Source organism: Coregonus clupeaformis, unplaced genomic scaffold (genome assembly GCF_020615455.1).
Source record: "Coregonus clupeaformis isolate EN_2021a unplaced genomic scaffold, ASM2061545v1 scaf0381, whole genome shotgun sequence".
NCBI lineage: Eukaryota > Metazoa > Chordata > Actinopteri > Salmoniformes > Salmonidae > Coregonus > Coregonus clupeaformis.
Window position 1 is genome coordinate 192,501 of NW_025533836.1, and position 12,500 is coordinate 205,000.

Genomic DNA, 12,500 nt, shown 5'->3' on the forward strand with positions numbered 1-12,500 from the left:
ACAGTACTACCCTGAACATACACTATGACCCTGAACATACAGTAGTACCCTGAACATACAGTATGACCCTGAACATACAGTACTACCCTGAACATACAGTACTACCCTGAACATACAGTATGACCCTGAACATACAGCATGACCCTGAACATACAGTATGACCCTGAACATACAGTATGACCCTGAACATACAGTATGACCCTGAACATACAGTAGTACCCTGAACATACAGTATGACCCTGAACATACAGTATGACCCTGAACATACAGTATGACCCTGAACATACAGTATACCCTGAACATACAGTATGACCCTGAACATACAGTATGACCCTGAACATACAGTATACCCTGAACATACAGTATGACCCTGAACATACAGTATGACCCTGAACATACAGTACTACCCTGAACATACAGTATGACCCTGAACATACAGTATGACCCTGAACATACAGTAGTACCCTGAACATACAGTATGACCCTGAACATACAGTATGACCCTGAACATACAGTATGACCCTGAACATACAGTACTACCCTGAACATACAGTATGACCCTGAACATACAGTATGACCCTGAACATACAGTATGACCCTGAACATACAGTAGTACCCTGAACATACAGTACTACCCTGAACATACAGTACTACCCTGAACATACAGTATGACCCTGAACATACAGTATGACCCTGAACATACAGTAGTACCCTGAACATACAGTATGACCCTGAACATACAGTATGACCCTGAACATACAGCATGACCCTGAACATACAGTATGACCCTGAACATACAGTATGACCCTGAACATACAGTAGTACCCTGAACATACAGTACTACCCTGAACATACAGTATGACCCTGAACATACAGTAGTACCCTGAACATACAGTATGACCCTGAACATACAGTATGACCCTGAACATACAGTACTACCCTGAACATACAGTATGACCCTGAACATACAGTATGACCCTGAACATACAGTATGACCCTGAACATACAGTATGACCCTGAACATACAGTATGACCCTGAACATACAGTATGACCCTGAACATACAGTATGACCCTGAACATACAGTACTACCCTGAACATACAGTATGACCCTGAACATACAGTATGACCCTGAACATACAGTATGACCCTGAACATACAGCATGACCCTGAACATACAGTATGACCCTGAACATACAGTATGACCCTGAACATACAGTACTACCCTGAACATACAGTATGACCCTGAACATACAGTATGACCCTGAACATACAGTATGACCCTGAACATACAGTATGACCCTGAACATACAGTATGACCCTGAACATACAGTATGACCCTGAACATACAGTAGTACCCTGAACATACAGTATGACCCTGAACATACAGTATGACCCTGAACATACAGTATGACCCTGAACATACAGTAGTACCCTGAACATACAGTATGACCCTGAACATACAGTATGACCCTGAACATACAGTATGACCCTGAACATACAGTATGACCCTGAACATACAGTATGACCCTGAACATACAGTATGACCCTGAACATACAGTATGACCCTGAACATACAGTAGTACCCTGAACATACAGTATGACCCTGAACATACAGTATGACCCTGAACATACAGTATGACCCTGAACATACAGTAGTACCCTGAACATACAGTATGACCCTGAACATACACTATGACCCTGAACATACAGTATGACCCTGAACATACAGTACTACCCTGAACATACAGCATGACCCTGAACATACAGTATGACCCTGAACATGAACATACAGTATGACCCTGAACATACAGTAGTACCCTGAACATTTGGTCTGTTTTGAGTTGTATACTACTGGCTCACACAGTCAAACCATATAGCAACATCTTATCAGCAAACGCTTCTCTGTTATTTGTCCTTGGTGCCTCTGAGTGGAATTGTGGAATGAATGTCCAACGGGTGGACTGGATGTCCACCGGGAGGAATGGATGTCCACCGGGAGGAATGGATGTCCACCGGGAGGAATGGATGTCCACTGTAGTAAGAAAGCAGGCCATGGTCAGCATGGAGAAAAACAGGCCTACTCTGTGAAGTTAAGAGATGTGACATGCATTAACAGAGAGGAAACGAGAGACGGAGGAACATCTAGAACATTCTAGAAAGTCAAAGAGTAAAATTCAGGGACAGGCCACATCAACAGATCAGGGACAGGCCACATCAACAGATCAGGGACAGGCCACATCAACAGATCAGGGACAGGCCACATCAACAGATCAGGGACAGGCCACATCAACAGATCAGGGACAGGCCACATCAACAGAGCAGGGACAGGCCACATCAACAGATCAGGGACAGGCCACATCAACAGATCAGGGACAGGCCACATCAACAGATCAGGGACAGGCCATCAACAGATCAGGGACAGGCCACATCAACAGATCAGGGACAGGCCACATCAACAGAGCAGGGACAGGCCACATCAACAGATCAGGGACAGGCCACATCAACAGATCAGGGACAGGCCACATCAACAGATCAGGGACAGGCCACATCAACAGATCAGGGGACAGGCCACATCAACAGAGCAGGGACAGGCCACATCAACAGAGCAGGGACAGGCCACATCAACAGATCAGGGACAGGCCACATCAACAGATCAGGGACAGGCCACATCAACAGATCAGGGACAGGCCACATCAACAGATCAGGGACAGGCCACATCAACAGAGCAGGGACAGGCCACATCAACAGAGCAGGGACAGGCCACATCAACAGATCAGGGACAGGCCACATCAACAGAGCAGGGTACAGTGGAGACTAAGGATGGCTCCTCTAGAACACTGAGGGCCCTTGGGGACAGGCCACATTTCTTCAGCCTCCTGAGGTTGAAGAGTCGCTGTCGTGCCTTCTTCACCACAGTGTCCGTGTGGTTTGACCATTTCAGCTCCTCTGAGATGTGTACACAGAGGAACTTGACGTTTTTGACCATCTCCACGGCGAACCCATAGATGAGAAAGAAAGAGACCAGGAGGAACTAAAGCAGGACGGACAGAGACATCGACTAGAGCTCCACCAGGGTCTAGGACCAGACAAGACATCAACCCTAGTTTTCCACCAGGGTCTAGGACCAGACAAGACATCAACCCTAGTTTTCCACCAGGGTCTAGGACCAGACAAGACATCAACCCTAGTTTTCCACCTGGGTCTAGGACCAGACAAGACATCAACCCTAGTTTTCCACCAGGGTCTAGGACCAGACAAGACATCAACCCTAGTTTTCCACCAGGGTCTAGGACCAGACAAGACATCAACCCTAGTTTTCCACCAGGGTCTACGACCAGACAAGACATCAACCCTAGTTTTCCACCTGGGTCTAGGACAGCAGCCAACCAGAGAAGACATCAACCCTAGTTTTCCACCAGGTTCTAGGACAGCAGCCGACCAGAGAAGACATCATAGTAGAAGACAGTATACCAGGTCTTCCTGCTGCTTGCCCAGGTTCATTGTTATCCTGCCAGAAGGCTGTTATCTTTGGACGCGTCTGAAAGTATCTGTACTTGTCACGACTTCCGCCGAGGCTGCCTCCCCTCCTTGTTCGGGCAGGCTTCGTCGTTCGTCGTCACCGGCCTTCTAGCCACTGCCGCTCCATATCTCATCATTCCATTTGTCTTGTCTTGTCAATTACACACACCTGGTTCTTATCCCCTCATTAGCCCGTGTATAAGTGTTCCCTCTGCCCCCTTGTCCTTGTGTGTGATTGTTTTATGTGAGTTGAGTGTAGCTCGGTGGAGCTACTTGTACCTTGTATTGCCGGGGTAGATTGTTCCCCTGTGCCTGTATTTTGTTGGAGCTACTCGTACCTTGTATTGCCGGGGTAGATTGTTCCCCTGTGCCTGTATTTTGTTGTTGATATCCAGCGCAACTGTGTACGACGGAATAAACTCGGTATTCTGTGATTCACCCTCCTGCGCCTGACTCCTTCTAATCACACTCATCACAGTACTGTGAATAACGAGCCTCACCTGGTACATTGTACACACCACTGACTGATTCACTGAGCATCTGGACACATGTAACATCTGCTATCTGGCCCTAAACAGAGAGTACAAAGTGGAAGAATACCTGACCACTGTGACTGACCCAAACTTAAGGAAAGCTTTGACTATGTACAGACTCAGTGAGCATAGCCTTGCTATTGAGAAAGGCCGCCGTAGGCAGACCTGGCTCTCAAGAGAAGACAGGCTATGTGCACACTGTCCACAAAATGAGGTGGAAACTGAGCTGCACTTCCTAACCTCCTGCCAAATGTATGACCATATTAGAGACACATATTTCCCTCAGATTACACGGATCCACAAAGAATTCGAAAAACAAACTTCCATATCTATTGGGTGAAATACCCCAGTGTGCCATCACAGCAGCAAGATTTGAGACCTGTTGCCACAAGAAAAGGGCAACCAGTGAACACTGTAGGTGGTTACAACACTGTAGATAGACATCATATGACATTTGAACTGTCTCTATTCTTTTGGAACTTTTGTGAATGTAATGTTTTCTGTTCTTTTTTATTTTTTTTATCTGGAGACATTAACATGTTCAAAGTCATCTTGACAATATTGACCTTTTGCTTCTCAACTGACCCCCAGTAAAATGAGCACCAGTCATGCTTTCAAAAACAGATTTAAAAAGGCGTATCACAATTTGTGAAAGTACATCGATCAATTTAAACAATGTGGAAAGATAAAGGGATGAATGCCGTTACTACAGCTAGTTAACCCGTTTTAAAGACATTCAGACATTGACATGGCCTCTGGACAGAAACAATCCAATTTTACCATGTCTGTAGCCGTATGTCCACAGAAGGTAAGATAAACTAGACCCACAAACAGTGAAAGCAGATATCTCCAGCAGTTATATTCTGTGCCAGGTGATTAGTAGAAGGTACCTTGGGGTTGGGTCAGGGTCTGCAGAAGCCAAGGGTTATATTCCTAATCTATCACTTCCATTCCTTCACAATAACACATACAAAAAATATGAAAGGTCCCTTCTGATACTTACACCTTCCCGTCATGTGGTCCACAAGGGTTAGAATCAGTGCATTGTCCCTGTCAAATAAACATAGTAAAGTAAAGTAACTTACACAACCTTTCCTGGCATGTAGAGCAGAATTGGGACCACAGGAGAATCATCGTTACCATAGATGATAAATCCCATCTCCTGAAGACGAGACCTGAAGTAGCGTGTGTTCTCTGCTAGCTGCTGCACCCTGGCCTGGCCTAGAGAGAGAAAATTGGAGAGAGAGAGAGAGAGCAATTGCACATTGTTACAACACTGTATATATACATAATATGACATTTGAAATGTCTTTGTTCTTTTGGAACTTCTGAGTGTAATGTTTACTGCTAAAATTAATTTCACTTTTATTTACTATCTACTTCACTTGCTTTGGCAACTCTCCAAGGGAACCCTCCAGGTTCCCTTGGAGAGTTCATCAATGAGCTTGACGCCTTGATAAGTTCCTTTCCTGAGGATTGCTCACCCTTCACAGTCTTGGGGGATTTCAACCTCCCCACGTCTACATTTGACTCATTTCTCTCTGCCTCCTTCTTTCCCTCCTCTCCTCTTTTGACCTCACCCTCTCACCATCCCCCCACTCACAAGGCAGGCAATACGCTTGACTTCATCTTTACTAGATGTTGCTCTTCTACTAATCTCACTGCAACTCCCTCCATGTCTCCGACCACTACTTTGTATCCTTTTCTCTCTCGCTCTCCTCCAACACTACTCACTCTGCCCCTACACAGATGGTAACGCGCCGCCGCAACCTTCGCTCTCTCTCTCCCACTACTCTCTCCTCTTCCATCCTATCATCTCTTCCCTCTGCTCAATCCTTCTCCCTCCAATCTCCTGATTCTGCCTCCTCAACCCTCCTCTCCTCCCTTTCTGCATCCTTTGACTCCCTGTGTCCCCTATCCTCCCGGCCGGCTCGGTCCTCCCCTCCAGCTCTGTGGCTTGATGACTCATTGCGAGCTCACAGAACAGAGCTCCGGGCAGCTGAGCGGAAATGGAAGAAAACTAAACTCCCTGCCGACCTGGCATCTTTTCACTCCCTCCTCTCTACATTTTCTTCATCTGTTTCTGCTGCTAAGGCCACTTTCTACCACTCTAAATTCCAAGCATCTGCCTCTAACCCTAGGAAGCTCTTTGCCACATTCTCCTCACTGCTGAATCCACCCCTTCTCAAAAAACCAACACTCGATCCCACTGATGTCAACAACTACAGACCAGTATCCCTTCTTTCTTTTCTTTCCAAAACTATTGAGCGTGCCGTCTTTAGCCAACTCTCTTGCTATCTCTCTCAGAATGACCTTCTTGATCCAAACCAGTCAGGTTTCAGGACTGGTCATTCAACTGAGACTGCTCTTCTCTGTGTCACGGAGGCTCTCCGCACTGCTAAAGCTAACTCTCTCTCCTCTGCTCTTGTCCTTCTAGACCTGTCTGCTGCCTTTGATACAGTGAACCATCAGATCCTCCTCTCCACCCTCTCCGAGCTGGGCATCTCCGGCGCGGCTCACTCCTGGATTGCGTCCTACCTGACCGGTCGCTCCTACCAAGTGGCGTGGCGGGAAGCTGTCTCCGCACCACGTGCTCTCACCACTGGTGTCCCCCAGGGCTCAGTTCTAGGCCCTCTCCTTTTCTCCCTATACACCAAGTCACTTGGCTCTGTCATATCCTCACATGGCCTCTCCTATCATTGCTACGCTGACGATACACAACTAATCTTCTCCTTTCCCCCTTCTGATAACCAGGTGGCGAATCGCATCTCTGCATGTCTGGCCGACATATCAGTATGGATGACGGATCACCACCTCAAGCTGAACCCTGGCAAGACGGAGCTGCTCTTCCTCCCCGGGAAGGACTGCCCGTTCCATGATCTCGCCATCACGGTTGACAACTCCGTTGTGTCCTCCTCCCAGAGTGCGAAGAGCCTTGGCGTGACCCTGGACAACACCCTGTCGTTCTCCGCCAACATCAAGGCGGTGACCCGATCCTGCAGGTTCATGCTCTACAACATTCGAGAGTACGACCCTGCCTTACACAGGAAGACGCACAGGTCCTAATCCAGGCACTTGTCATCTCCCGTCTGGATTACTGCAACTCGCTGTTGGCTGGGCTCCCTGCCTGTGCCATTAAACCCCTACAACTCATCCAGAATGCCGCAGCCCGTCTGGTGTTCAACCTTCCCAAGTTCTCTCACGTCACCCCCCTCCTCCGCACACTCCACTGGCTTCCAGTTGAAGCTCGCATCCGTTACAAGACCATGGTGCTTGCCTATGGAGCAGTGAGGGAACGGCACCTCCGTACCTTCAGGCTCTGATCAGTCCCTACACCCAGGCGAGGGCATTGCGTTTCATCCACCTCTGGCCTGCTGGCTCCTTCCTCTGCGGAAGCATAGCTCCCGCTCAGCCCAGTCAAAGCTGTTCGCTGCTCTGGCACCCCCAATGGTGGAACAAGCTCCCTCACGACGCCAGGACAGCGGAGTCACTCACCACCTTCCGGAGACATTTGAAACCCCACCTCTTTAAGGAACACCTGGGATAGGATAAAGTAATCCTTCTACCCCCAAAAAAAAAAAAAAAAGTATAATTGTAAAGTGGTTATCCCACTGGCTATAGGGTGAATGCACCAATTTGTAGTCGCTCTGGATAAGAGCGTCTGCTAAATGACGTAAATGTGCCCTTGAGCAAGGCACTTAACCCTAATTGCTCCTGTAAGTCGCTCTGGATAAGAGCGTCTGCTAAATGACTAAAATGTAAATGTAAAATGTTAACATATGTTTCCCATGCCAATAAAGCCCTGAAATTGGAGAGAGAGACAGTATGGGGCTAGAGGTGAGCTGGTGCACCCTGGCCAGACCTGAAACATAGAGAGGGACAGAGACAGAGTTAGTATGGGGCTAAGGTTAGTGATGAGGGGTCCAACCTCTCTGTCTCTGTCTCTGTCTCTGTCTCTCTCTCTCTCTCTCTCTCTCTCTGTCTCTCTCTCTCTCTCGATCTGTCTCTCTCTCTCTCTCGATCTGTCTCTCTCTCTCTCGATCTGTCTCTCTCTCTACCTCTCTCTCTACCTCTCTCCCTCTCTACCTCTCTCTCTCTCTCTCTCTCTCTCGATCTGTCTCTCTCTCTCTCTCTCTCTCTCTCTCGATCTGTCTCTCTCGATCTCTCTCTCTCGATCTGTCTCTCTCTCTCTCTCTCTACCTCTCTCTCTCTCTCTACCTCTCTCTCTCTCTCTCGATCTGCTCTCTCTCTCTCTCTCTCTCTACCTCTCTCTCTACCTCTCTCTCTACCTCTCTCTCTACCTCTCTCTCTCTCGATCTGTCTCTCTCTCGATCTGTCTCTCTCTCGATCTGTCTCTCTCTCGATCTGTCTCTCTCTCGATCTGTCTCTCTACCTCTCTCTCTCTGTCTCTCTCTCTCTCTCGATCTGTCTATCTCTCTCTCTCGATCTGTCTCTCTCTACCTCTCTCTCTACCTCTCTCTCTCTCTACCTCTCTCTACCTCTCTCTACCTCTCTCTACCTCTCTCTCTCTCTCTCTACCTCTCTCTCTACCTCTCTCTCTACCTCTCTCTCTACCTCTCTCTCTCTCGATCTGTCTCTCTCTCGATCTGTCTCTCTCTCGATCTGTCTCTCTCTCGATCTGTCTCTCTCTCTCTCTCTCTCTCTCTCGATCTGTCTCTCTCTCTCTCGATCTGTCTCTCTCTCTCTCTCTCTCTACCTCTCTCTCTCTCTCTCGATCTGTCTCTCTCTACCTCTCTCTCTACCTCTCTCTCTACCTCTCTCTCTCTCTCGATCTGTCTCTCTCTCGATCTGTCTCTCTCTCGATCTGTCTCTCTCTCTCGATCTGTCTCTCTCTCGATCTGTCTCTCTCTCGATCTGTCTCTCTCTCGATCTGTCTCTCTCTCGATCTGTCTCTCTCTCGATCTGTCTCTCTCTCGATCTGTCTCTCTCTCTCTCTCTCGATCTGTCTCTCTCGATCTGTCTCTCTCTCTCTCTCGATCTGTCTCTCTCTCGATCTGTCTCTCTCTCTCGATCTGTCTCTCTCTCGATCTGTCTCTCTCTCGATCTGTCTCTCTACCTCTCTCTCTCTCTACCTCTCTCTCCCTCTCTCGATCTGTCTCTCTACCTCTCTCTCTCTGTCTCTCTCTACCTCTCTCTCTACCTCTCTCTCTACCTCTCTCTCTCTCTCGATCTGTCTCTCTCTCGATCTGTCTCTCTCTCGATCTGTCTCTCTCTCTCGATCTGTCTCTCTCTCGATCTGTCTCTCTCTCGATCTGTCTCTCTCTCGATCTGTCTCTCTCTCTCTCTCTCTCTCGATCTGTCTCTCTCTCTCTCTCGATCTGTCTCTCTCTCTCTCTCTCTACCTCTCTCTCTCTCTCTCGATCTGTCTCTCTCTACCTCTCTCTCTACCTCTCTCTCTACCTCTCTCTCTACCTCTCTCTCTCTCTCTCGATCTGTCTCTCTCTCGATCTGTCTCTCTCTCGATCTGTCTCTCTCTCTCGATCTGTCTCTCTCTCGATCTGTCTCTCTCTCTCTCTCTCTACTCTCTCTCTCTCTACCTCTCTCTCTCTCTCTCGATCTGTCTCTCTCTCTCTCTCTCTCTCTACCTCTCTCTCTACCTCTCTCTCTACCTCTCTCTCTACCTCTCTCTCTACCTCTCTCTCTCTCGATCTGTCTCTCTCTCGATCTGTCTCTCTCTCGATCTGTCTCTCTCTCGATCTGTCTCTCTCTCTCTCTCGATCTGTCTCTCTCTCTCTCTCGATCTGTCTCTCTCTCTCTCTCGATCTGTCTCTCTCTACCTCTCTCTCTACCTCTCTCTACCTCTCTCTACCTCTCTCTCTCTCTCTCTACCTCTCTCTCTACCTCTCTCTCTACCTCTCTCTCTCTCGATCTGTCTCTCTCTCGATCTGTCTCTCTCTCGATCTGTCTCTCTCTCGATCTGTCTCTCTCTCGATCTGTCTCTCTACCTCTCTCTCTCTGTCTCTCTCTCTCTCTCGATCTGTCTCTCTCTCTCTCTCGATCTGTCTCTCTCTACCTCTCTCTCTACCTCTCTCTCTACCTCTCTCTCTACCTCTCTCTCTCTCGATCTGTCTCTCTCTCGATCTGTCTCTCTCTCGATCTGTCTCTCTCTCGATCTGTCTCTCTCTCTCTCTCTCTCTCTCTCGATCTGTCTCTCTCTCTCTCTCGATCTGTCTCTCTCTCTCTCTCTCTCTACCTCTCTCTCTCTCTCTCGATCTGTCTCTCTCTACCTCTCTCTCTACCTCTCTCTCTACCTCTCTCTCTACCTCTCTCTCTCTCTCGATCTGTCTCTCTCTCGATCTGTCTCTCTCTCGATCTGTCTCTCTCTCTCGATCTGTCTCTCTCTCGATCTGTCTCTCTCTCGATCTGTCTCTCTCTCGATCTGTCTCTCTCTCGATCTGTCTCTCTCTCGATCTGTCTCTCTCTCTCTCTCGATCTGTCTCTCTCGATCTGTCTCTCTCTCTCTCTCGATCTGTCTCTCTCTCGATCTGTCTCTCTCTCTCGATCTGTCTCTCTCTCGATCTGTCTCTCTCTCGATCTGTCTCTCTCTCGATCTGTCTCTCTCTCGATCTGTCTCTCTACCTCTCTCTCTCTCTACCTCTCTCTCCCTCTCTCGATCTGTCTCTCTACCTCTCTCTCTCTCTGTCTCTCTCTACCTCTCTCTCTACCTCTCTCTCTACCTTCTTCTACCTCTCTCTCTCTCTCGATCTGTCTCTCTCTCGATCTGTCTCTCTCTCTCGATCTGTCTCTCTCTCGATCTGTCTCTCTCTCGTCTGTCTCTCTCTCGATCTGTCTCTCTCTCGATCTGTCTCTCTCTCGATCTGTCTCTCTCTCTCTCTCGATCTGTCTCTCTCTCTCTCGATCTGTCTCTCTCTCGATCTGTCTCTCTCTCTCGATCTGTCTCTCTCTCGATCTGTCTCTCTCTCGATCTGTCTCTCTCTCGATCTGTCTCTCTACCTCTCTCTCTCTCTACCTCTCTCTCCCTCTCTCGATCTGTCTCTCTACCTCTCTCTGTCTCTCTCTACCTCTCTCTCTACCTCTCTCTCTACCTCTCTCTCTCTCTCGATCTGTCTCTCTCTCGATCTGTCTCTCTCTCGATCTGTCTCTCTCTCTCGATCTGTCTCTCTCTCGATCTGTCTCTCTCTCTCTCTCGATCTGTCTCTCTCTCTCTCTCGATCTGTCTCTCTCTCTCTCTCTCTCTACCTCTCTCTCTCTCTCTCGATCTGTCTCTCTCTACCTCTCTCTCTACCTCTCTCTCTACCTCTCTCTCTACCTCTCTCTCTCTCTCGATCTGTCTCTCTCTCGATCTGTCTCTCTCTCGATCTGTCTCTCTCTCTCGATCTGTCTCTCTCTCGATCTGTCTCTCTCTCTCTCTCTCTCTCTCTCTCTCTCTCTACCTCTCTCTCTCTCTCTCGATCTGTCTCTCTCTCTCTCTCTCTCTCTACCTCTCTCTCTACCTCTCTCTCTACCTCTCTCTCTACCTCTCTCTCTCTCGATCTGTCTCTCTCTCGATCTGTCTCTCTCTCGATCTGTCTCTCTCTCGATCTGTCTCTCTACCTCTCTCTCTCTGTCTCTCTCTCTCTCTCGATCTGTCTCTCTCTCTCTCTCGATCTGTCTCTCTCTACCTCTCTCTCTACCTCTCTCTCTCTCTCTCTCTACCTCTCTCTCTCTCTCTCTCTCTCTCTACTCTCTCTCTACCTCTCTCTCTACCTCTCTCTCTACCTCTCTCGATCTGTCTCTCTCTCGATCTGTCTCTCTCTCGATCTGTCTCTCTACCTCTCTCTCTCTGTCTCTCTCTCTCTCTCGATCTGTCTCTCTCTCTCTCTCGATCTGTCTCTCTCTACCTCTCTCTCTCTCTACCTCTCTCTACCTCTCTCTACCTCTCTCTCTCTCTCTCTACCTCTCTCTCTACCTCTCTCTCTACCTCTCTCTCTACCTCTCTCGATCTGTCTCTCTCTCGATCTGTCTCTCTCTCGATCTGTCTCTCTACCTCTCTCTCTCTCTACCTCTCTCTCCCTCTCTCGATCTGTCTCTCTACCTCTCTCTCTCTCTGTCTCTCTCTACCTCTCTCTCTACCTCTCTCTCTACCTCTCTCTCTACCTCTCTCTCTCTCTCGATCTGTCTCTCTCTCGATCTGTCTCTCTCTCTCGATCTGTCTCTCTCTCGATCTGTCTCTCTCTCGATCTGTCTCTCTCTCGATCTGTCTCTCTCTCGATCTGTCTCTCTCTCGATCTGTCTCTCTACCTCTCTCTCTCTCTACCTCTCTCTCCCTCTCTCGATCTGTCTCTCTACCTCTCTCTCTCTCTGTCTCTCTCTACCTCTCTCTCTACCTCTCTCTCTACCTCTCTCTCTCCCTCTCTCTCTCTCTCGATCTGTCTCTCTCTCGATCTGTCTCTCTCTCTCGATCTGTCTCTCTCTCGATCTGTCT

General features: G+C 48.5%; 1 protein-coding gene across 1 annotated transcript in view; it reads right to left on the bottom strand.

The window, feature by feature from the left end:
• Positions 1-12,500, bottom strand: part of LOC121556401 (serine palmitoyltransferase 3-like) — a 110,963-nt gene that overhangs the window by 5,267 nt on the left and 93,196 nt on the right. The window contains exon 10 of the mRNA XM_041870308.2: positions 5,140-5,275. Coding sequence (XP_041726242.1) covers positions 5,140-5,275 — 136 coding nt within the window. The remainder of the gene's footprint in view (positions 1-5,139; positions 5,276-12,500) is intronic.